The following is a 26388-nucleotide window of genomic DNA, read 5'->3' on the forward strand; positions in this document are numbered from 1 at the left end:
AATTAAAAGACATTTGCTGCCTGGAAGAAAAGGCCAGGCAACATTAAAAAGCAGAGACATTACTTGGCCGACAAAGGTCCATCTAGTCAAAGCTAGGTTTTTCCAGTGGTCATGTATGGATGTGGAATTGGACCATAAAGAAAGCTGAGCGCTGAAGAATTGATGCTTTTGAACTGTGGTGTTGGAGAAGACTCTTGAGAGTCCCTTGGACTGCAAGGAGATCAAACCAGTCCATCCTAAAGGAAATCAGTCCTGAATATTCATTGGAAGGAGTAATGCTAAAGCTGAAACTCCAATACTTTGGCCACCTGATGTGAAGAACTGATTCAGTGGAAAAGACCCTGATGCTGGGAAAGCCTGAAGGCAGGAGAAGGGGACGACAGAGGATGATATGGCTGGATGGAATCACTGATTCAATGGACATGAGTTTGAGCAAGCTCCAGGAGTTGGTGATGGACAGCAAAGCCTGGCGCTGCTGCAGTCCATGAGAGGCTGAACTGAACTGACACTTCTGAACTTCACTGTACTTTGATCCCAAGAACTTCCAACTGAAAGTTTATAACCTTTGACCAACATCTCCCCATTTTCCTTATCCCCTAGCCCCTGGAAACCACAATTCTAATCTCTGTTTCTATGAGTTCACTTTTCTAGATTCCACCTTAAGTGATATCACACAGTATTTGTCTTTCTCTCTCTGACTTATCTCATTTAGTATCATGTCCTTGAGATCCACCTCTATTGTTGAAAATAGCAGGATCTCCTTCTTTCTCATGCCTGCGTAGTATTCCACTGTGTGCATACACACACCACGCCATCTTTATCCATTCATTCACAGATGAGCTCTTAGGTGGTTTCCTTGTCTTGGCTATAGTGAATAATGCTGCAATGAACTAGGCAGTGCAGGTATCTCTTTGAGATCCTGTTTGCATTTCCTATGGATATATACTCAGAAGTGAGATTGCTGGATCCTACACAAGTTTTATTTTTAATTTTCTGAGGAACCTCTCTATATTGTTTTCCATAGTGCCTGTACCAATTTACATCCCAAACAACAGTCACAAGGGCTCCCTTTTCTCCATGGCCTCCCCAACACTTGTTATCTTGTCTTTTTGATGCCAGTCATTCTCACAGGTGTGAGGTAATTGCATTGTATTTCATTTGAACAGGACTGCTCCACAGACAGAAACTTTCACCCACTGAACACTGAGAGAACGCTCGGAAATACACTAATCCAGCTCTGTATACTACAGCAAAATCTTTCAAGTTTTCAGTAGTTCATCTGTCAATAGCCTAATGAAGGGCAACAGAATTTAGAGACCAGTGAGTGAAAAGAAGGCAAGGAATGGCCATTCTAGTGTACAACAGAGTCATAATATATGACAAAAAAATAAAAATTGCATAAAAAATAAGACTATTCAAAATTATTCATACAAATCTTTAAAATTATCTATCAAGTAAGATAAACATGGTTTTGTGTCAAGAACAAGTTCATATTTCCCATCTCAAGCTCTTGACAGGGTGAAACCTCACTGAATTTTATTTTTCTTTTACAAATGGGTGCTCCTAAAAAGGTGGTGTTTCACTAAAATCTTACAGAGAAATATAAATTAAGGAATGTTTTAAAAAAATCTTATAGGCCAGAAATAGACCCACAGAAATTCAGTCAACTGATCTTTGACAAAGCAGCAAAGGCAACTCAGTGCAGAAAGGATGGGTTTTCAACTGGATATTAAGATGAAAAAAAAAAAAGAATTCCTAATACAGACCTTGCACGTGTCACAAAAATTAACTCTAAATGGATCACACACCTAAATGTAAAGCACAAAACTATGAAACTTCTAGAAGATAACATAGGAGAAAAAGCAGGTAACCTTAGGTTTGGTGATGACTTTTTAGCTGTAAAACCGAAAGCACAATCTATGAAAAATTTGATAACTTGGAGTTCATTAACATTGAAAACTTCAGCTCTGCCAAAATTGCTGTTAAGAGAATAAAAACATGAGCCACAGATTGGGAGAAAAGTCTTTACAAGAAACACATCTGATAAATATACAAAGAACTCTTAAAATTAACTCAACAAGAAGAAAATAACCTGACTAAAATACATGCAAAAGACCTGAACAGAGAGCTCATAAAATAAGACAGATGTCAAATACGCATATGTAAAGATGCTCAACGTCATCTTACCGTGTGTGTGTTAAGTTGCTTCAGTCGTGTCCAACTCTTTGTGACCCCATGATCTGTAGCCCACCAGGCTCCTCTGTCTATGGGATTCTCCAGGCAAGAATACTGGAGTGAGCTGCCATTTTCTGCTCTAGGGGATCTTCCCCACCCAGGAATCCAACCTGGGTCTCCTGTATTGCAGGCAGTCTTCTGCACTGCAGGTGGATTCTTTACCAACTGAACCACCAGGGAAGCCGAGCCATAAAAAGAATAAAATTTGACATTTGTAGCAACATAAATGGACTTGGAGGGCATTATGCTAAGTGAAATAAGTCAGATAAAGACAAATACTCTGCCATCATCATATGCCATCATTATATGTGGAATCTAAAAAACACAACAAAACAATAAAGAAGCAGATTTACAGACACAGAGAACAAAACAGTAGTTACCAGTGGGGAGAAGGAAGAGAGGGCAATATAGGGGAAGGGAAAGAAAGGGTTATTGTGGAATTATGTGAAATCATATGTGTGAAACTCCCTAAAATTGCACAGCACTATAGAGTTTGTTTATTAATTTTTATGTTAAACTTTTACTTTGAATTGGGGTATAGCTGGTTAACAATGTTGTGATACCTGTATCCATTCTTCCTCAAACTCCCCTCCCATCCAGACTGCCACATAACACTGAGCAGAGTTCCATGAAAGTACTACAGAATTTAAATAATCATTTATTCAATTAAAAAAAAGAAGAAATTCTTGGGTTAAATACCAGTTCTACCACTTACAATGTAATATAGAAAAGTTACTCAGCCTCTCCACGCTTTGGTCTCCTTGTTTGTAAAATGTATGCCACAGCTCAACTCACTGTGTAACCCGGGGCAAGTTCCTTTGCCTCTCTTGGTTTCAGTTCCCACGTCAAGCAATATTCTAAGCATTAACTCAGACAACACTTATGAAGTCACTAGCACTGGCTTGTTTCCACTTTATGCTGAAAAGGAACAACACCGTAGCTGAGCCTTGAGTACAGCTGCAGACTCAATCCTTTTCTGAGCCTATGTGATATCTTGGTTGGAAAGGCTTCCTACTGCCATAGGAACAATAAGGATTATCATTATATCCACAATTTATTCTGGCAAAGTGGAAGGCACTGTCAATGAGAACTTGAAAGAATGATTTAAAGTACAAATTTAATGTACCTAAATACACACACGACAGACTGGACCATTCTAACTCAAAATGAGAAGAAAACGTATCCATGAAAATCCATTTCCAAAACGAAGGCAACCACGACATTTAGCCCTACTGCTAGGAAGGGCACATAAAGCTAGGAGAGGATGCCTGTCAGACAAGACATTCAAGTACGGGAGGACTAAAGCAGCAAACCGCTTTAAACTTCAAGTTATGGTGTACAAGCACAGAGACTACTTTCAAGCACTGCATTTTTAATGTAACAGTTTAATGAGGAATGGAGTCTAGGGAAAAACTGGACCACTGCCTGGTAACAAAGAAAACTATAATTCAGATCAAAGGGAAATAATGTAAAAATCATGGCATCAAACAGATTGGGAATCAAATTCTGACTGGGTCAACTCGCACTGGTGTAACAGCAGCAAAGAACAACTCTCTGATCCTGAGCTGCCTCCTCTGCTAAACAAGAACTGCTATGCTCACCTCACAGGAAGTGGGAGAATTAAATGAGAAATCAGATATGCAGTGTCTGGCGCCATGTCCATCTCATGATCTCTGTTCAACAAACGTGAGTTCCCTCCCATTACCGTCCACGCCCCTTTTATAAAATCAGCAAGCATCATAAAAGGTTTTGGAAAGGCATTTCCTTGGGTCCGGATTCATAAACTTGGGTCTATTTGGCAGGTAGACTCTCTGAGATAACAAGCCTGAGTTACACAGGCCCAAGATCTGGTGAGCAGCCTGCCCTGGATCAGTGTGGACATCTGGCTCCCAGGCCAGTGCCTAGAAAAACTGGCCGGGCCCAAAGGGCAGCACGGGTGGCCAGGAGACAGCCAGAAACCAGAGCAGCCAAGAAAAGGGAGGATTACTTGAGCTTCGGCTCCCGTCCTTCGCTGGTGTACTGCCAGCAGATGAGCCCGATGAGGTCCTGCACCCTGGCGCTGGCCATGGTCACCACCGTCATTGGCAGCAGTCTGTCCTGGCTCGAGTGCAGGGGGAGGTAGACATCGATCTTCTTGGTCGCTGTTGTGCCTACGTGACCCTGTGGACAGAGCACACGCGTGAGGGTAAAGCACACAGTTCTGGTCACGCAGACCCTGCTGGGCTACAACGACTGCCCTCCAGGACCTGTGCTCTCATTCTTTGGGCACAGACCAACTTATGAGCCTGGGGTGGTCCTGAGGGGAAACATTGTTTATAGTTTTAAGAGTTTCGTTTTTTTTTAATTTGAATTTTCTGCTGCTCGAATGGATCCAGCTCTGCCAGCAGTAAGGTAAATGAGCACTACAGCTAAAATGAACAAATGAGAGTGGTGAGCAGACCTAATGCTTGGTGTCAGGAGACTTGTTCTGCTGCTTATTCAGACTGACCCTGGCATCAGCTGCCCTCCCTGAAAACTGCTATATCACTCCCTGAGACCTTGGGTAAGCTACCATATTCTCTGAGGAAGCATTTAGCAGTACTGGAACCAAGCGCTTTCTTTCTCGGAGACGATGGGGGGCTAACTCCATTATGCAGTACATCTCTTTACTTCACTCATCTGAACTAAAGTTCAAGGGTCTCTGGTCTTATTACTGCCCTAACGGCCATACTCACACTGACCTACATGTCCCTAATCCCTCCCCTACACCTCTCTCTCCTCTCTCCCAAGCCCTCCACTCCCCTCTGGAACTCCTGCACGAACCAGCAAACTCCCCATAAATCATTACTTCTTTTTAAAAAACATTCCTCCACCTCTTTGCCATAATTGAAACCTGCCAGTCATGAGGATACTACTTCCTCTATTGTCCAGAAGACTGCTTTGCTTTATTCTTTTTAACCTCCAAACCTTTAAGGCCAACAGGCAGAGTGGGTATTCTTGGTCCTGCTATTTCCAAACTATTAATTCTCCTTTCTTACAAAAACAAAAACCCCTGTTCCTTTAAGACCCAAGCCACCCAACTGTACCAGCCTCTCCCTCTCCCTTCCTGTTTCTGTTACCCACCAGCCTTTGGTCATCCTGCTCCCTCACTAAGGCCTGAGTTCTTGGTCAGTCTTTCCCACCCCAATTCCTGTCATCATTCTAAAAGAAAAATCTGTCCAATACCCAAGGCTCTCAATCCCTAGACCACGTCACCCCCAATGCCTTTTCATCCACTCTTCAAATCACTGATTGCGCTGGGTATACTGGAGATTTAGAACAACTCCAATATCCCAACACCTACTCACTGAATACACTTTAAAATTTTTAATTGAATTAATTAGTTTGTTTTTAAATTTGGGCCTTGCCACGTACCTTGCGGGATATCTCAGTTCCCTGACCAGGGACTGAACCTGGGCCGTGGCAGTGGAAGTGCTGAATCCTAACCTCTAGACCACAAGGTTAAAACCCGAATATACTTTAATAACCTCTACCTCATCTATTCAAGTAGTCCCTCAAATTCTTTACCCTATAATCTGTTGAACCACCTCTTAATTATCTATCAGTCACCCTTATTTCCCAACACCCCACCCCCAGACTACATAGCCATTATAATCATTCCTTTGCAGATATGATTTTTTAAAATATTTTTATTTATTTATTTGGCTGCACCAGGTCTTAACTGCGGCACATGGGATCTGTGCTGCCGTGAGCTGGATGTTTTAGCTGTGGCATGTGGGATCTAGTTCCCCAAACAGGGATTGAACCCAGGCCTCCTGCACTGGGAGTGTGGAGCCTTGGTCACTGGACCACCAGGGAAGCTCCACAAATACAATTTTAATACGCTCTTATTCCCCTGGACACGGTCTGCAGAGCATCAATCTTATATGACCCCAACCCTCTGCATTCCTCAGCTAAACACTGGAGAAAAATCATGCAACCATACAGATGGATTTTACTTTAAATCCTATGATGATAAAACTCAGACACTCGGTGCCATACAGCAAGCCTGCTATATCCCTGCACCCCCGAGACCATACTGCACACTTGTGCTTCTCTCCTCAGACTTCCCACGAACCGTGCCTCTTGACCTTCAGCCCCTGTCCTTCCCTCATGTACTGCCAATAGATGAAAAATGAAGAGGACCCCTGAATACATGGATTTGAACTGCAGGTGTCCACTTGTAAGTGATTTTTTTTCACCTGATACAGACTACAGTACTACACGATCCACTACAGTACTACACTACTGTGGATACCAAACTGCATCATCAAATTTGATTATGTTACACTCCTGTTGAAACTCCTTCACTGAGTGGCTCCTATGATACTCTGAATGAAATCCAAACTCCACGAAGTGTGCGACAAGGCACTGCGTGATCTGACCCCTGCCTAACCCTCCAACGTCATCTACTGCCTCTCTTCCCCCACCTACTTCAGCTACACTGGCCTTCTAGGAATGTCCTGAATGTGTGTGCCTTGACTGCTTCTTCCCCTCTTAAGGCCACTGCAAGTGTTACTCATGTATCTATCTAGGAGGCTCCTTCTTATGACTTTTGCATTCTCTAACATGTGGTCTCAAGCTGGTACATAAGGTGATAACAATAGGATGCGCTGTCTATCAGAGAGTTCTTGTGAGAATTGCTACTACTGGTATTCAAGGCTCAGCTCACATGACACCTCCTCAGAGAAACCTCCACTCATAATCCTATAGAAAGACGACCTTTCCACAGTCAACCCTCTCACCCTTGTCTTGTTCGTTTCCTTCAGAAGGCTTAACAATTTGATAGGACCTATTTATTTATGTGCATCTTCAGTGTATGCCTTCCCCACTGGCCTCTGAGCGTCCATGAGGACAGCCATAATAATGTTTGCTTTGTTTACTGCTCTGTACACAATGGCTAGCACTGTGCCTGGTGCACAGAAGACTCTCCAAAAAAACTCTGTTGAACTACAGAATGAATGCATGAATGACTCAAATGCCTACTGGGACACATGGTAGGAACTCAATAAACGTTAGTTTCTTCCCTCCATCCCACTCGTCCTACTTCTATGGGCCTGTTTCCTGGTAGCAGACGGAGATGGAGGGACCTGAACAATCAACTGCTTCCATCTTTAACATCCTCTACAGGATTGTATTGATCTAAAGGTGGAAAAAAATATCAGAACTAGAGTAAGGAAATACATAAAATCAGTTTAGAAAACATTTTTAGAGAAATTCCACTTCTCATATAACCCAGCATCTAATATTAGATCCATAGGGTTGTTTTTTTTTTCTTTATTGTCTTCCCTCTATGTTATAAAAACAAATAATACAAAAGATAATTCTCCTACATAAAGCTCTCTCTCTCATGCATGTATACATGTGTACATGCGCGCGCGTGCACACAGACACACACACACACAGACACAGTTTTCAGCTTGGAAGTAATAACTCCAATGACTAGCAAAGATGTCTCTAAACAGCAAGTGTCATTTTGTCAGGCAGTCAAAAGGTTAAAGTGAAAACAGCCGCAATCTTTCTGGAGTGGGTTTACACACCCTCCTACCACTCTCTTCTCAAACTCATTTTCAGACCCTCTAGTTGCTGTCACTGCTCTCCCTTCTTATTTCTGTTTATTCCTCCTCCTTTCTTGGAAGAACTTGGAACTGAGGGGCTATCGGAATCACAGTATCTCAAGATACAAAGATTCAATGAAATGACAAATGTGAATGTACTCTGTAAATTATAAAGTGCTTTAGAAATGCAGTGCAGTATCTAGAAAGGGTCTAAGTTTTATAATCAGACCCATTTCTATTACTCAAGTCTATTAAAGGTCACATGAGGCCAAAGATGGATGCTGTAGGAGTCCTATTAATAATATCTATTATTATAATAATAGCTAACATTTATTTACAGCTAAGTGTTAAATAAACTCTGCTAAATGCCTGCCTAAGTTATTTAATTCTCACAATCACTATAAGAGGTAGGGTTCTACCATTACCCTCGTAATATAAATGAGAAAACCAAGGCTTACAAGGCTACAGTCATCGGCTCAAGATCCCATTACTGAAGTGAAGAGCCAGGACTCAAATCCATGTCTGTCTGACTCCAAAGCCTCCACTCTAAACCTCAGCATCTTCTTTCACTAAAGTTATACTAAATAGAATCAGTCCCCACTCTCCAAGGCTGGACAACTGTCTCCTGCTCCTTCTCAAAAACATGCCCAAAACACTGCCATTTCCTCGAGAGGGGGCATTCTAAGGAGCTGGCCAAGGAGAACCAGGGAGGACTGCAACTCCGGAGATTACTGCCACTGCCATCTGACTGCAAGGAGTCATCACTGTCTAGGAAATGAAAGCAGATAGTTCTATGGTACCCTCTATTTCATAGTGAAATAGCAAGTGTGCGAAAAACTATGAGAATAAATATGGCACATACTTATTAAATGAATAAAGCGCTTTATCTTTTTAATCTTCTAATTCCATCTTGAGGCACTGATGACTGGGGAAAAATGCCTTGCACAAACCTTGAAATTATGTATTTTTTAATAAGGAGCCTCTTCGGAAAAAACTCAAGGTGGTGGCAGTTAGCTCTATCTAATAGTCCCTGTGTTGCAATATTTAGAGAGAATCATCTAAAACATAAAACAATCCATCAACATAATAGAAAGTAATTAACTTATTTTAAAAAAAGAAAGGTGACCAAAGGATTAAAAGTATTCATCACACATCAAGGCAAGCAATATTCCACAAAGCTAACATCTAACTATTAAAAAGCAACTAGCAATAAACAAAGATCGTATCATACAGTTTCACTGCGTGGCAATTTATGTGTTTCACAATACAGAGTGGGGACATGGAGGCATAACTAGAGCACAAGGAAGGGGTCACAACAGAGACAGGGGAAACTGGTTTAGCTCCATCCTTCCCAGTCTCTCATGCATTCAACAAACACCCACTGGAACACCATATTGGGCTCTGAAGACAAAGTTAAGACACAGTGCAGATCTTCACCAAATTCATGGTCTGCTGAAGATCTATACTGTACAATGTGCATAAAGCTTTAAGAGGGAAAGTACAGGCTACTATGAGAGCTCAGAAGCAACCTCGACTAAAGACAGTTCGAAAAAGCCTCCTAGATTAAAAAAAAAAATTTACCCTTCCATCCAATAGAACCATTAACCCAAGGAAAAGACACTTACTATATTTCAATACTTTCTATACCAATATACAAAAAAGTGAATATGAATTCTCCCTAAGACACGGGATTTTGAGTGTTTCATTTTAATTTTCTGCTTTATATTTTTCTGCATTTTCTAAACTGAGCATGGTATTAATTTTTATAATTACAAACAAAATATTTATAATTAAATGACCAAAAAGGAGAAAAAAAGAGCTACTATACAGAGCTTAAGAGAGCTTTAAGTAAAAGAAAGGATCAACTTTGAAAATGCAGCCTATGTTAAGGTATCTGGCAAAATTTATTAAGGACACACTATGTGCCAGTGCTCTGACAGGCTGTTGGGAAAATAAGCTGAAAATATAACTCAGACACTTTCAACGGCAGGTTAAGTCATTTTTATTAAAGAAATAAAAAGTAAGAAACGCATTGAGCTGACAAGTTTGGAGTTGAACAACTCTCTCCAGAGCAGCTCCCAAATTGGGAAATGCCCCTGGTTCAGGTGTCAGAAAGAAAAGTATTCTTGAACCAAACTATTCCTGAACACAAACGCAACTGATGAAGACCAACTAGACTTCAGAGTTCACATTACACGGCCTGTCCATTATAGCCTGGACAGTGCAGCCAAATCTCAAACTCAACATGTCCAAGACCCATTTCCTCCTTCAGCTTCTCTCATTCCATATTCAATCTCATTTATGGCTCTCACCACCTACTCCATCACTTAAGCTAAGAACCTTAACTCCTTTCAAATGTCTCTGAAATATCTCTCAAATCTTTCTGCCCTAGTTCAAGCTTCATCATTTCTCAGCAAGACCATTGCAGCAGTCTCTTATCTCCCTATCTCTAAAAATCTCTTCTCTTTCCAAATCTTTATTTTCTCACTGCTACTGAAGTGATTTTTCTCTAATCACTGACCATGCCTGTCACACAGAAATACATGCTGGCCCTCCCCAGTGTTAGCATTCTAGCTCTTTAGCATGACAGTTAATACCCTTCACACTCTGGTCCCAATGTATCATTGCTAAAGTATATTGAACAGAGGTTAAGAGTTGTGGGGCCACCCAAGACGGGCGGGTCACGGTGGAGAGGTCTGACAGAATGTGGTCCACTGGAGAAGGGAATGGCAAACCACTTCAGTATTCTTGCCTTGAGAACCCCATAAACAGTATGAAAAGGCAAAATGATAGGATACTGAAAGAAGAACTCCCCAGGCCAGAAGGTGCCCAATACGCTACTGGAGATCAGTGGAGAAATAACTCCAGAAAGAACGAAGGGATGGAGCCAAAGCGAAAACAATACCCAGTTGTGGATGTAACTGGTGATAGAAGCAAGGTCCAATGCTGTGAAGAGCAATATTGCATAGGAACCTGGAATGTTAGGTCCATGAATCAAGGCAAATTGGAAGTGGTCAAATAGGAGATGGCAAGAGTGAATGTCAACATTCTAGGAATCAGCGACCTATAATGGACTGGAATGGGTGAATTTAACTCAGATGACCATTATATCTACTACTTCGGGCAGGAATCCCTTAGAAGAAATGGAGTAGCCATCATGGCCATTGGCCAAAAGAGTCCGAAATGCAGTACTTGGATGTAATCTCAAAAACGATGCAAATTGATAAAAGGATTATTTGTGGCCTTCAAAAGTTAAAACTCTCTTAAAAGGAATGGCTGCAGTTCCATTCCACCAGTACCTTCTTCCCTAATTCCCTCAACAAGGACCAAAGGAGGCTACAGTCTACCAACAGCCTGCGCTTAGTCAGTCATGTTGGACTCTGTGAATCCAGAGACTGTAGCCCACCAGGCTCCTCTGTCCATGGGGATTTTCCAGGCAAGAATACTGGAGTGGGTTGCCATGTCCTCCTCTAGGGGACCTTTCCAACCCAGGGATTGAACCCAGGTCTCCTGAACTGCAGGTGGATTCTTTACCGTCTGAGCCACCAGACAAGCCCTACCAACAGCCTAGCCTTTACTAACATGATACCAGACTTGGGAGAGGGGTCTCAGACTACCATTACACTGATGATGGTTAAGGGACTTCATTTGATCACAGAAAGGATTTTAAGCAAAATTGAATCTATTTCTGGCCTAAGCCAAGTTTAATCAACTACGAGAAATTAAACAGGGATCTATGTGAAGAGGAAACAAAAACCCCAGACTGAAGCATTCTGCTCTCAACAAATGCTGGCTTTATGAGCTCATGGAAAGAACTCACTTTTTTACATTCAAAATAGTGGCACTGAACTTCTGAATAGATTTTGTGTAAAATTCTATGACAAATCCATTCAGAACCAGGGGCTTGACTCTGTAATGCTACCTTAATCCTCAATAAATCTGGAATGCTTAAAGGCTATTAAATTAACATTTCCCCGCTCTGACACCTGTAGTCAAGTTAATTTGTCAAAAACATTCCTACAGTTTGTCACTGGACACTGTATTTTCTGACAAGTTAAGTTTAAAATAAAATTGACAAAATCTCATTAATTTCCTCTGAATCACCAACCTTGGTTACATTAAGCTTTTATTATTAAGAACGTCAACTGTCACTCTTTCTTTAACAAGGTCAAGGTCTGATCTGGGTACCTCCAAGATCCTTATTCTATTAATAGGAGCTAGTGAGGCATTGCAGTATGGTGATTAAAAGTGTAAGTTGTGGAATCAGAAAGACCTGGGTTCAATTCTCACTTATTGTGTGTCCTTGGACAATTTTATTTAACTTATCTGGGTCACTATTTCCACACAGTAACAGTGTATTATAAAAGTACCTCTTCATGGAATTGTTGAAAGGATTCAATCAGACTACGCATGTAAAGCACTTATCACTGCCCAGTCTATAGTAAACGCTCAGCAAACGTTGGTTCTTCATTAAGCTGTCTTTTTCTCCCCTAGATTTAAATTCAGAAACTTAAAAAAAACACCACCACCTTCACTGCCATTCATAGACTTTTAAAACTACAAGGAATTTAAGGGTCATCCCCTTTAAAATATTTTTCACCAAATGGTTGTCCTACGAGCTGTCCTGAACATCTTCCACTGATGAAGTCCCTGTCACCCTCTGAAGTCTGCAGGTAAACAGTTTTGATGGCTAAAACATTTCTTTACATTGAGGGACACTTTCTCTGCAGCTTTTAGCCACTGATCTTAGTTCCAGACCTCAGGAAACTGGAAAAACTTCACTCCACTTTCACAGTGCTAAGTCGCTTCAGTCATGTTCAACTCTTTGCTACTCTATGGACTGCAGCCCGTCAAGCTCCTCTTCCATGGGATTTTCTAGGCAAGAATACTGGAGTGGGTTGTCATGCCCTCCTCCAGGGGATCTTCCCCACCCAGGGACTGAACCCACGTCTCTTATGTCTCTGGCACTGGCAGGTGGTTCTTTACCACTAGTGCCACTGGGGTCCATTTCCAGAGACACCCCTTCATATATATATGAGAACCCCCAATAAAATAACTCAGCTACTAAACACTGTGCAATGAGCCAGACTATCTATAACCCTTTTAAATAGTACAAGACAGCATAGAAAATGTTATTTCCATTATTTTTTCTTAGGCTGATCATTTTCTGATATTTTCTTTCTATAGCATCTATGATAAATATGTGGCTTCCCTGGCGGCTCAGATGGTAAAGAATCTGCCTGTAATGCAGGAGACCTGCGTTCAATCCCTGGGTTAGGAAGATCCCCTGGAGAAGGGAATGGCAACCCAGTCCAGTATTCTTGCCTGGAGAATTCCATGGACAGAGGAGCCTGGTGGGCTACAGCCCATGTAGTTGCAGAAAGTCGGACTTGATTACAGTCCTGGACCTAAAACAAGAAAAGATACTGTTGCTTGCAAGTAAAGATTTTCTCTATTTAAAATAAATCTTCCTTGTTTTGATACTCTAACAGTCTTTTCCCACTTTTGGAAAAAAAAAAAAAGCCTAGAGCTATTGTTTCAAACCGTTACCACATGAAATTTGAGTAACAGCCTTGAATAATTTTTTTTAAGACACCAACTGAAAGACCAGCTATTATTCATGTTTGAATACCAGTGAGAAATTTTACAAAATGGTGGAAAGGGGTGACAGGGGAATGAAAGGGAAAAAAAAGAAAGTCTACGCGCTGAAGGATTGGTGCTTTTGAACTGTGGTGTTGGAGAAGACTCTTGAGAGTCCCTTTGACTGCAAGGAGATCCAACCAGTCCATTCTGAAGGAGATTAGCCCTGGGATTTCTTTGGAGGGAATGATGCTGAAGCTGAAACTCCAGTACTTTGGCCACCTCATGCGAAGAGTTGACTCATTGGAAAAGACTCTGATGCTGGGAGGGATTGGGGGCAGGAGGAGAAGGGGACGACAGGGGATGAGATGGCTGGATGGCATCGCTGACTCAATGGACGTGAGTCTCAGTGAACTCCAGGAGTTGGTGATGGATAGGGAGGCCTGGCGTGCTGCGACTCACGGGGTCGCAAAGAGTCGGACACAACTGAGGGACTGATCTGATCTGATCTGATCTGACCCATACGGCATCTGGAATAATGACCATTTACTCAGTCTTAAAATTCAGAAAGCAGTTCCTGATGCTACCAGGTTTCCCCATCATGGATTATGTTCACTAGGGACCTCTTTGCAGAGTCTACAGAACTGACGTGGACCTGGCCCTGCCAGCCTTGAGTGGTCTAACTTTGGGCAAGCCCATAACCTCTCTGAAAGTCAATTTCCTCAGCCATGAAACACAGATGAGACTTCCATCTCAAAAGACTCACTGGACAAAGCAAAAATAAAGCATGTTGAAGTTCTCTGTGAAGTGCAAATTGTCACACAGTGTCAATCAATCCTTATATTGTTATTTACACTGTTGCTCAGACCAGGCAGATCTTCAACAAAAAGTCCCTTCAAACCAGGTTGAGAAGTGGAGACAACAGGGAAAGATCCGTATTTATGAGAGAAGAGCCACAGAATTCTTTCCTCATTCAGCCTCAGGATGGTTACAGCCTGTACCAGGAGGTGCTCTCACAAGCACAATCCAGTCATCTTAAAGCATAATGGGATGTAAAGTGTCCATTTTGAATTTTCATAGCCATTGTGGGATTCTTTAGATCATTAATGTTACATAGCACTTTGCATTTAATTATACAAACAATGGGTTCTATAATGATGGTATTATCAGGGAAAGGTAATTTGCATGAACTAAGTCCCATCACCTAGGGTAAGTTTAGGGACCTCTTCATTTTTAAATCATTTATATAATAAAATCAATATGCTTTAAAAGTAAAAATAGGTTTTTTAAAAACCATAAAGAAGAGTTACATGTTTTAAACTCTATCAATTATCATAATATAATGAGTCTTTTTAAGATTTAATATCAACTTTTAAAATTAAAACTCAATGGAGAATGTATACTTGGCTCCATTACTAGATGATGTATCTCCAGAAAAGGTTACAGTAGAGCCATTATCACCCTCCTAAATTATATGGAAAATTTGGTACAACCCTCCAAGTACCCCAAGGACAATTTAATTCCAGAGATAGTGAAGTATTTGGAGAATATAACATTGTATAAATATTGAAGGAGATAATTCAGGTGCACCTATCATATTCATTTCTTGCAGGGTTTCAGTTGGTTAAATGTTTCAAAAATTTTAAATGTCAACATACAACTTAAGGAACTTTCCTGGCAGTCGAGTGGTTAAGACTCCATGCTTCCAATTCAGGTAGCACAGTTCAATCCTGGTCAGGGAACTGAGACTTTGCAGGCTGTGCAGTGCAGCCAAGTAAGTAAATAAATAAACAAACTGACTTTACCATTAAGTAAAAGATTCTTTGAAAAATACAAATTAAAGGCCACGCTATCTCCTTAATTTTGAATAGCTTTTTAAAACCCACAAATTTCTATACTGTAGTAGGTTCATGACTGCTTTATCACTTTAAGACTCAATGTTCCTTAATGATATAATTCAAAAATTTCACTGAATCATAATTTAGTAAGTCATAAAAACCTCTTAAAATTAATCTTTCATGCATATCTAGCTTATCCAAAGTTAGAATTTAATTAGATGGCCTTGGCACAAATGGGCTTACTACTTTATTTGCCCAATCAGTGTACGTCTCTTCAGTAATTATAATTAATTCAAGTCCCTGACGCACCTCCTAGCAAACAATGTAAAAACATCAGACAAAATGGAAATAAATAGCTTTATATTTCTCCAATTACAAAATTCACTTTCATCCTCAAAACGCACATGTGAAATAACTGGGAGGGGTGTTATTCTCAACAAGCAAAGGCTACACAAAAAGTCTACACCTTTGGTGACAGAGAAAGATGGTTGTCTGCAGCAAAAAATACATGTGTTTTGTTTTTTTTTTTTTTACAGTATGAAAATGGTACAACTGCAAAGAGCCAATTGAGAAAGTCTGCATCTAACAGTTTGCAAGTACATGTTGAAATATAAACAGGAGCAAGAAAAAGAACTAGACTAGAGTTCTCAAGAAAATTAGAGATACCAAGGGAATATTTCGTGCAAAGATGGGCACAATAAAGGACAGAAATGGTATGGACCTAACAGAAGCAGAAGATATTAAGAAGAGGTGGCAAGAATAAACAGAAGAACTGTACAAAAAAGATCTTCACGACCCACATAATCATGATGGTGTGATCACTCACCTAGAGCCAGACATCCTGGAATGTGAAGTCAAATGGGCCTTAGGAAGCATCACTACAAACAAAGCCAGTGGAGGTGATGGAATTCCAGTTGAGCTATTCCAAATCCTAAAAAATGATGCTGTGAAAGTGCTGCATTCAATATGCCAGCAAATTTGGAAAACTCAACAGTGGCCACAGAACTGAAAAAGGTCAGTTTTCATTCCAATCTCAAAGAAAGGCAATGCCAAAGAATGTTCAAACTACTGCACAATTGCACTCATCTCACACGCTAGCAAAGTAATGCTCAAAATTCTCCAAGCTAGGCATCAACAGTACATGAACCATGAACTTCCAGATGTTCAAGTTGGATTTAGAAAAGGCAGAAGAGCCAGAGATCACGTTGCCAACATCCATTGGATCATCAAAAAAGCGAGAGTTCTACTTCTGCTTTATTGACTATGCCAAAGCCTTTGACTGTCTGGATCACAACAAACTGTGGAAAATTCTTAAAGAGATGGGAATATCAGACCACCTACCTGCCTCTTGAGAAATCTGTATGCAAGTCAGGAAGCATACTGGACATGTACGGAGGTCCAGTCAGAAGTGGACATGGAACAAAAGACTGGTTCCAAATAGGGAAATGAGTACGTCAAGGCTGTATACTGTCACCCTGCTTATTTAACTTATATGCAGAGTACATCATGAGAAACGCTGGGCTGGAAGAAGCAAAAGATGGAATCAAGACTGCCGGGAGAAATATTAATAACCTCAGATATGCAGATGATACCACACTTCTGGCAGAAAGTGAAGAACTAAAGAGCCTCTTGATGAAAGTGACAGAGGAGAGTGAAAAAGCTGGCTTAAAACTCAACACTGAGAAAACTAAGATCATGGTATCTGGTCCCATCACTTCATGGCAAATAGTTGGGGAAAGAGTGGAAACAGTGACTGACTTTATTTTTGGGGGTTCCAAAATCACTGCAGATGGTGACTGCAGCCATGAAATTAAAAGACACTTGCTCCTTGGAAGAAAAGCTATGACCAACCTAGATAGCATATTAAAAAGCAGAGACATTACTTTGTGAACAAAGGCCCGTCTAGCCAAAGCTATGGTTTTTCCAGTAGTCATGTATGGATGTGAGAGCTGGATTATAAAGAAAGCTGAGGGCTGAAGAATTGATGCTTTTGAACTGTGGTGTTGGAGAAGACTGTTAAGAGTCCCTTGGACTGCAAGGCGATCCAACCAGTCCATCCTAAAGGAAATCAGTCCTGAATATTCACTGGTAGGACTGATGCTGAAGCTGAAACCGCAATACTTTGGCCACCTGATGCAAAGAGCTGATTCATTTGAAAAGACCCTGATGCTGGGAAAGATTGAAGGTGGGAGGAGAAGGGGACGACAGAGGATGAGATGGTTGGATGGCATCCCCGACTCAATGGACATGAACTTGAGTAAACTCCAGGAGTTGGCGATGGACAGGGAGGCCTGGTGTGCTGCGGTTCATGGGGTCGCAAAGAGTCGGACACGACTGAGCGGCTGAACTGAACTGAACTGACCAGGGTCCAAGGGCTTCCCTGGTGGCTCAGTGGTAAAGAACCTGCCTGCCAATGCAGGAGACACGAGTTCGATCCCTGGGTTGGGAAACCCAGGGAAACCCCTGGAGAAGGAATAGACAACCCACTCCAGTATTCTTGCCTGAGAAATACCGTGGACAGAGGTGCCTGGCAGGCTGCAGTACATGGGGTCGCCAAAGAATTGGACACAACTTGGCGACTAAACAACAAACCAGGGTCCAATTACTTCTCACGCATTATCTTATCTAATGTGCCCAACATTCCTATGAGTTGCTCACTGCCTGTTAAAACTGAGGAGTGAGAGCTTCATTAGGTGCGTGCGAAGGGTGTTCATTGGAAGTACTGATGTTAAAGCTGAAACTCCAGTATTTTGGCCACCTGATGCAAAGAGCTGACTCATTTGAAAAGACCCTGATGTTGGAAAGATTGAAGGCAGGAAGAGAAGGGGACGACAGAGGATGAGATGGTTGGATGGCATCACCAATTCAACAGACATGAGTCTGGGTAAACTCCGGGAGTTGGTGATGGACAGGGAGGCCTGGCGTGCTGCTGCGGTTCATGGGGTCTCAAAGAGTCGGACACGACTGAGTGACTGAATTGAACTGAACTGAAGTCACTTCAGTTGTGTCTGACTCTTTGTGACCCTATGGACCATAGCCTGTCAGACTCCTCTGTCCATGGGATTCTCCAGGCAAGAACACTGAAATGGGTTGCCAGCCCTCCTCCAGGGATCTTCCCAACCCAGGGATTGAACCCATGTCTCTTATATCTCCTGCACTGCCAGTCTGATTCTTTACCACTAGCACCACTGAGGAAACATGGTAGGCTGTTCCAAATCTCTCGACTGGGAGTGGGTGATGGGGGGCGTGGAGGTGGGAATCGAGATTCTAACCCAGGTCTGTTTCATCGTAAAAGCCTCCCCTCTTGGTGAATCCTAGTCCTGAAGAACTCGTGGGGAGGCCTGGATATCTAGGAAAGATTACAGAGGCTGCTGGATCGTGTTGTGGCCACTGTTTCAGAACTGAGGGTCCCAGTTTGAGTCAGAAACATCCCTCTGCCTGAGAAGTGCTGGAAAGATCAGAATTACTCCTTGCCTTCTGCTCTGCCCATCACATACACTTGCAGCTCTTCCAGGGACTGCTGGTCCCGGAGAGGGACACCAGGGTAACAGCTTCCGGAACAGTTCCCTCTTGTGTGCAAGCACAAGGCAGAAACAGTTACAGACTTCCTGGCTGCTGGGTACACAGAAGGGGCTCAGTAAATCATCTCTATGTTTCAGAGAATAAAAACAGGACAGAACACCAGCTCCCTGAAGAGGAGGCAGAACCCTCCGCTTCAGTTCTCAAAACGTAGTGGTCAAGTACCAACTCATGGGCCTCAGAGAATCCTCACTTTTGGGTTAAGAGACTCATCAGTAATTGTGAGGTGCAACTGTACCAAATGTGGTTACCCAGGTGGTAGGACCCAAATGTGCATCGATAATGACAAAGCAAGAAAATAACAATTTGGTCCTTGGAGAGGCAGGCAAGCTGCCTATGACATCAACATGGCACAAGCTCCAACACAAGCCAAAGGTCTGACGAGACAAAGGCCCGTCTCAGGTTGCAATTCTCTGTGGAAACAGGCAGCACGAGACCTGCTCACTTGCAGGAACTGACAAGCCACCCCGGCCCCAGGGTCTCCAGGGCTTTTCCTCAGCTACCTGGTGTTATTTCCCTCCTGTTCATCCTCAGTTGTAGTCAGTCCAATCTCCTCTGAGGTCCTAACTAAACCAGACACAGGGAGAATCGGGATTTTATCTTATTAAAATAGATATGGCTAATTTGTCTTTTCAAATTCATTTTAAATTAAATTGGATTTCCTCGGAAGGCTGCTAGGTCAGTTCCCCTGCTGCGAATGCAGGACAAAGGTTAATTGCACGCCCTTCACCAGCTCTTCTACTCTCCTGGGCAGCTCTGATAACCTGCCCCGGAGAGGTGGGGAAGGCTTCGGTTTATTGGGCGATAATGTTGCCATTAGAGCCATTTACTGTTATGCCAAGAAATGTTTCATTTTTAAAAAACTAAGTAATAAGATATGATAGCAACAACATGAATGAAATGCAACGATGTTACCAACTGATGGTTAGTTCGTCTTAAATGCTAAACCCAAAGAATTAAGACCATAACCTATTTGCTTTCCAAAAGGAAGACCCCAGTGGAAACAAACATACACGGTACCCTCCAGGAGCAAACTGCTTTCTGGTTCCAGTGTAAAATTCCATTAACGTTTTCACTTAATTTATCTCATTTAAACTGTCTATGTTCATGAAAATTTAACCCAGTAATTCCCTGTTATACAAAACATAACAAAGTATGAATATTTAAATACAATGTAAATAAAACACTTTATCAATTATATTTTTGTATTCTAAATTAGTGACTTCACTTAGCACGTCTGCCTTGCACAGCACCATACTATTTTTCAATTAAAGGTCCAGATGTTTCAAAGGCTCCAGTAGGCAACGGCAGTTATGAGAAATGCTTTATCTGCATTGTAATCATTACCACCACATCAGCTCCAGGCTGCATTAACATACTCATGTTTTATTCCTGCTCCCCTTCTAACCGAGCAGGTAATTACACAACACAGCAGAGAAACACAATCCTAGGGGCTGGACAATTTTCTTATAAGTATCCACCTAAGCAACACATTTTCTTAAAAAATTTGGAGATACTGTTTAGCAGGAACACACTGATCATTCAGAATGATTTTGTGTCTTTAAAATAAAGAGTGGATCACAACCATATCAAGATTAACATCAAATAGTTATTAATAAAATGCAAGATGGCCTGTACATACACACATTTATGTACACTGAAAACCAACTAGAAGTTTGTATGAGTAAAAACCACTATCATTTGTTAGAATCTAAGCCATTTCTTCTCATTTTGAATGCCAGTGTCATCTAGTTCTATCTTTATTCTTACTATCCAAAAATGACAATTCACCTGACCTGAGACTGACCAAGTATACCAACTATCTCTGTGACCATTTGATTAAAAACTACACACACACACACACATGCAGAACAAATGCAATTCTGACAGCTGTAACAAAAAAATGCCATGGCATTTATTATTTCAGTAAATGACTCTCCCACCCAAAAATATAACAATGACCTATGTTATAAGAGATATGGTTAAGCTTAGTAAACACAGTATAATTTAATGGGAAAACAGTTTCTCATTGTGAAGAGAACCTGCAACAAAATTAATTTTAATTTTAAAATTACTCTACAAACATTTTTATATTTTGAAATATTCCAAAAGGAGATGTCCTAATGAAGATGCTATTCAAAAGATAAATGCCTTTACAAACATTAAAATCTCAGACAGGTCAAATCCTGGCAGGTTACACTTCAGCATCTAAAGCAGACAGCTTCCGCTCCTTCCTGAAGGAACCTTAGGTGGAACGTTTTTAATACATCACCATGTCACTTTTTAATGTGCCCCAATCTATTTACCACATGGCAAACTAACAGGGATTTTTAAAATATGGGTTTTATGGCTTTGTGCTGGTGATTAATTAAATAAATAGCCACCGTTTCACAAATCATTCCTCTAATTAGTCTCAAACAGACACTTTGCATTCACTGGTGTTACTGCCATCTGAAGCTCCCAGAAGGGCAGGGCTGGTGTGGCATGGCCGCTTGTCTGCACTTCGGAGCCCACTGTCGCAGGCGCCCCGGCTGGCACCCTACCCTGCCACCCAGAGGCAGAGGTGCCGTTTTCACAGGTGCCGCAGTCAGCTGGAATTTGATTCCAGCTGCTCAGAAAAGATGTTCTCCTTAATTATTCTTCCTCACCCTAAAGGAAACAATGAAATAACAAAGAATAAAGTGCAATTTCCAGCTGCTAAGAGAAGAGGTTTCACCAACACAGTTCATGAAGTGACTAAGAAAGTTGGCCCCAGTTATCCAGTTTAGGAGTGAGTAGGGTGCAAGCGCAAATGGCTTTCCTTAGAACTCAAATGTGTTAGGTCACTACCTTGAACTCAGATATTAAGCAATTACTCCCAAATCCTATTATTTAAAAGATACCATTCAAAGTCTGAGAAGAAGGTCACCCTTTTTGAAACTAATAGGAATTCAATCTAGCTTGTTTTAGTAGTATATTTTAAAAGATGATAATTCCTCTGAAAGCAAATTAAACTTGGGAGATAATTTTTAGTGTCAGAAAAAAATCAAATGGGGATATCTAAAGAATCCAATTTCCTTTAGGAACTACATTAAGTAGTTTCCTAATCTTGGTATTTAAACTTCATTAGGAAGGAAGGAGGAGAGGGAGGGAGGGAATGAGGAAAGGAAAGGAACAGAATGAAAAGAAAAAGAAAGAAAGGAAGGAAAAGGGGGAGGGAAAAAGGAAGGAAAAGAAAAGGAGAGGGAAAGGAACAGGCCTTTTTCTAAGAAGAAAAGGAGTGGGGAAAGAAAGGGGGCATTTTAGCAGGGCTAACACACCCAGGTGGGCTGTAGACGTTCCGCAGCAAAGGCTATCCCTTCCATGAGAACCTCTCTAAGAATGGGAGGAGGAAATGAAGTGCTGCAGAAAAGACAAGGACCCTGAAACAAGACACACCTGCACCCTCAGCTAAATCATATAATTCCATTTAGCCTCAGTCTCCTTCCAACCTGTAAAGGATTTTAGCCCCTATGCTCTAGAATTATAGGGACACTGAGACACTGTGGATAAAGCATCTAGCATGTTACCCGCCCAAAAGAGAAGTCCAATAAAGGATGGAGATGGTGAGAGCAGTGAGAAATGGGATGAAGGCAGAGCTTAGCTGACTGCAGCCAACACTGCAGCTGCTGTGTTTCAAATGCGAAAAAGATGGACAAAGGCACACACACTGTACAGGAACACAGAACATGCTGTTCACTGCGCTGAAGATGTTCACTGCGCTGAAGAAAACCCAAGTCACTGGCAACTAAGAAGAAATGGAGTAGTTTCTCTAACTCTCATCTTTACTGGGCACAGAGGAAGGGCAGGGGTGTCTCAGAGATAGTCTCAGATGAGACTGCTCAGGTGGCAGAAATTAGGAAATGAATGAACTTTGGATTTAGCAGACTCAAGTCTGAATTCCGGCTTAACTACTTAAAGTTGTGTAAACACAAGCAAATCTGTTCAGTTCTCTAAGTCTTAGTTTCCCCAGCCCCAAATGGAGAAAATAATATACACTTTATAGGGAATCTGGGAAGAATGAATAAAAATAGCATACAAGATACTCTGGCATATATTAGACACTTAAATAGTTTCTATTACATTAAGTTACATCACATGAAATTCTGATTATCATTTATGATCTGCAAGATTTTCAATTCCATGTGGTTTCACCTAACATTATAGTGACTGGGACAAGTACTGCTACTGCTAAGTCACTTCAGTCGTGTCCAATTCTGTGCAACCCCATAGACGGCAGGCCACCAGGCTCCCCCGTCCCTGGGATTCTCCAGGCAAGAACAATGGAGTGGGTTGCCATTTCCTTCTCCAATGCATGAAAGTGAAAAGTGAAAGGGAAGTCGCTCAGTCGTGTCCGACTCTTAGCGACCCCGTGGACTGCAGCCCACCAGGCTCCTCCACCTGTGGGATTTTCCAGGCAAGAGTACTGGAGTGGGGTGCCATTGCCTTCTCCGGGGACAACAAGTAGTATGAACTGAAACACCAAGAGAAAATTTTCAAAAATGGAATGAATTATACTATCAAAGCAGGAAGACAACAAAGATCTAAAATGTGTTTTTATGACTGGCTCATGACCCCAGCAATACAGCAGCTAATATGTATTAAACACTATAGATCAAATACTAGACCATATATTTGACATCTGTAATATTACAAGTGTCCACTGACAGATGAATGGATAAGCAAAATGTGGTGTACACCTACAATGGGATGTTATTAAGCTTTAAAAAATAAGGGAACCCTACAATATGCTACAACATGGATGAACCTCGAGGCTATTTACGCTAAATGAAATAAGCCAACTTAATGAGATAGAGTCAACTATTCTCATTTTAGATGAAATGGAAGCTTGGAGAAATGAAGTAAGTTGCCCAAAATATCGTGTGGCTGGTGAAGATGGGAGCTTTCTAACTCCACAGCCTGAGTTCTTGTCACTTACAATTCCGAAGCTACTTCTTTTACTTTTCATAAAACTGTATGGGTGGGCAAATGACTGGAATAAATATTTCTCCAAAGTTATATATACAAATGTTCAATAAGCACATGAAGAGATGCTCAACATCACTAATCAGTAGGGAAATGTAAATCAGGACTACAATGAGGTACCACCTCATGCTCATCAGAATGACTACTATCAAAACAAAAACCAAAAACCCAGAAATAGCAAGAGTTGACAAGGATGTGAAGAAACTGGTAAACCTGTGTACTGTTAGTGAAAATCTAAAATGGTACCGCAACTGTAGAAAACAATATGGAAGCTCTTCAAAAAATTAAAAATTAGAATTACCAAATGATCCAGCATTCCTCTTCTGGGTGTACACCCAGAAGAATGGAGAGCAGGGTCTTGACGAAATGTGTGTACACTCATGTTAAAGCAGCATTATTTACAACAGCTAATAATGGAAGCAATGCAAGTGTCCACTGACAGATGAATGGATAAGCAAAATGTGGTGTACACCTACAATGGGATGTTATTAAGCTTTAAAAAATAAGGGAACCCTACAATATGCTACAACATGGATGAACCTCGAGGCTATTTACGCTAAATGAAATAAGCCAGACACAAAAATACTGTATGATTCTACTTACATGAGATACTTCATTCAGTCAGTCAGTCAGTCAGTTCAGCGCTCAGTCGTGTCTGACTCTTTGTGACCTCATGGTCTGCAGCATGCCAGGCCTCCCTGTCCATCACCAACTTCCAGAGTTTACTCAAATTCATGTCCATTGAGTTGGGGATGCCATCCAACCATCTCATCTTCTGTTGTTCCCTTCTCCTCCTGTCTTCAATCTTGCCCAGCACCAGGGTCTTTTCAAAGGAGTCAGCTCTTCGCAACAGGTGGCTAAAGTATTGGAGTTTCAGTTTCAACATCAGTCCTTCCAATGAACACCCAGGACCGATCTCCTTTAGGATGGATTGGTTGGATCTCCTTGCAGTCCAAGGGACTCTCAAGAGTCTTCTCCAACACCACAGTTCAAAAGCATCAATTCTTCAGCCCTCAGCTTTCTTTATAGTCCAACTCTCACATCCATACATGACCACTGGAAAAACCATAGCCTTGACTAGACAGACCTTTGTTGGCAAAGTAATGTCTCAGCTTTTTAATATGCTGTTTAGGTTGGTCATAACTTTTCTTCCAAGGAGTAAGTGTCTTTCAATTTCATGGCTGCAGTCACCATCTGCAGTGATTTTGGAGCCCAGAAAAATAAAGTCAGCCACTGTTTCCACTGTTTCCCCATCTATTTGCCATGAAGTGATGGGACCAGATACCATGATCTTAGTTTTCTCAATCTTGAGTTTTAAGCCAACTTTTTCACTCTCTTTCACTTTCATCAAGAGGCTCTTTAGTTCTTCTTCACTTTCTGCTGTAAGTGTGGCATCATCTGCATATCTGAGGTTATTGATATTTCTCCCGGCAATCTTGATTCCATCTTGTGCTTCATCTAGCCCAGCGTTTCTCATGATGTATTCTGCATAGAAGTTAAATGAGTAGGGTGGTAATATACAGCCTTGACGGACTCCTTTCCCTATATGGAACCAGTCTGTTGTCCCATGTCCACTTATAACTGCTGCTTCCTGACCTGCACACAGATTTCTCAAGAGGCAGGTCAGGTGTTCTGATATTCCCATCTCTTTCAGAATTTTCCACAGTTTATTGTGATCCACACAATCAAAGGCTTTGGCATAGTCAATAAAGCAGATGTTTTTCTGGAACTCTCTCACTTTTTCGATGATCCAATGGATGTCGGCAATTTGATCTCTGGTTCCTCTGCCTTTTCTAAATCCAGCTTGAACATCTGGAAGTTCACAGTTCACGTACTGTTGAAGACTGGCTTGGAGAATTTTGAGTATAACTTTACTAGCGTGTGAGATGAGTGCAATTGTGCAGTAGTTTGAACATTCTTTGGCACTGCCTTTCTTTGGGATTGGAATGAAAACTGACCTTTTCCAGTCCTGTGGCCACTGCTGAGTTTTCCAAATTTGCTGGCATAATGAGTGCAGCACTTTCACAGCATCATCTTTTAGGATTTGAAATAGCTCAACTGGAATTCCATCACCTCCACTGGCTTTGTTTGTAGTGATGCTTCCTAAAGCCCACTTGACTTCTCATTCCAGGATGTATGGCTCTTGGTGCGTGATCACGCCATTGTGATTATCTGGGTTGTGAAGATCTTTTTTGTACAGTTCTTCTGTGTATTCTTGCCACCTCTTCTTAAGATCTTCTGCTTCTGTTAGGTCCATACTATTTCTGTCCTTTATTGAGCCCATCTTTGCATGAAATGTTCCGTTGGTATCTCTAACTTTCTTGAAGAGATTTCTAGTCTTTCCCATTTTACTGTTGTCCTCTATTTCTTTGCACTGATCACTGAGGAAGGCTTTCTTATCTCTCCTTGTTATTCTTTGGAATGCTGCATTCAGATACGAATATCTTTCCTTTTCTCCTTTGCTTTTTGCTTCTCTTCTTTTCACAGCTATTTGTAAGGCCTCCTCAGACAGCCATTTTGCAGATACTTAAGAGTAGTAAAAATCATAGAGTTAGAAAGTAGAACAGTGGCTGCCA

The 26388-nt window shown here is 41.4% G+C and overlaps 1 protein-coding gene across 7 annotated transcripts in view; it reads right to left on the minus strand.

The window, feature by feature from the left end:
- Positions 1-26388, minus strand: part of MAPKAP1 (mitogen-activated protein kinase associated protein 1) — a 233883-nt gene that overhangs the window by 119935 nt on the left and 87560 nt on the right. For all 7 annotated transcript variants that reach the window (XM_027556277.1, XM_027556273.1, XM_027556274.1 and 4 more), the window contains one exon: positions 4223-4395. In XM_027556277.1, the coding sequence (XP_027412078.1) occupies positions 4223-4395 (173 nt within the window). The remainder of the gene's footprint in view (positions 1-4222; positions 4396-26388) is intronic.

Source organism: Bos indicus x Bos taurus, chromosome 11 (genome assembly GCF_003369695.1).
Source record: "Bos indicus x Bos taurus breed Angus x Brahman F1 hybrid chromosome 11, Bos_hybrid_MaternalHap_v2.0, whole genome shotgun sequence".
Classification (NCBI taxonomy): Eukaryota; Metazoa; Chordata; class Mammalia; order Artiodactyla; family Bovidae; genus Bos; species Bos indicus x Bos taurus.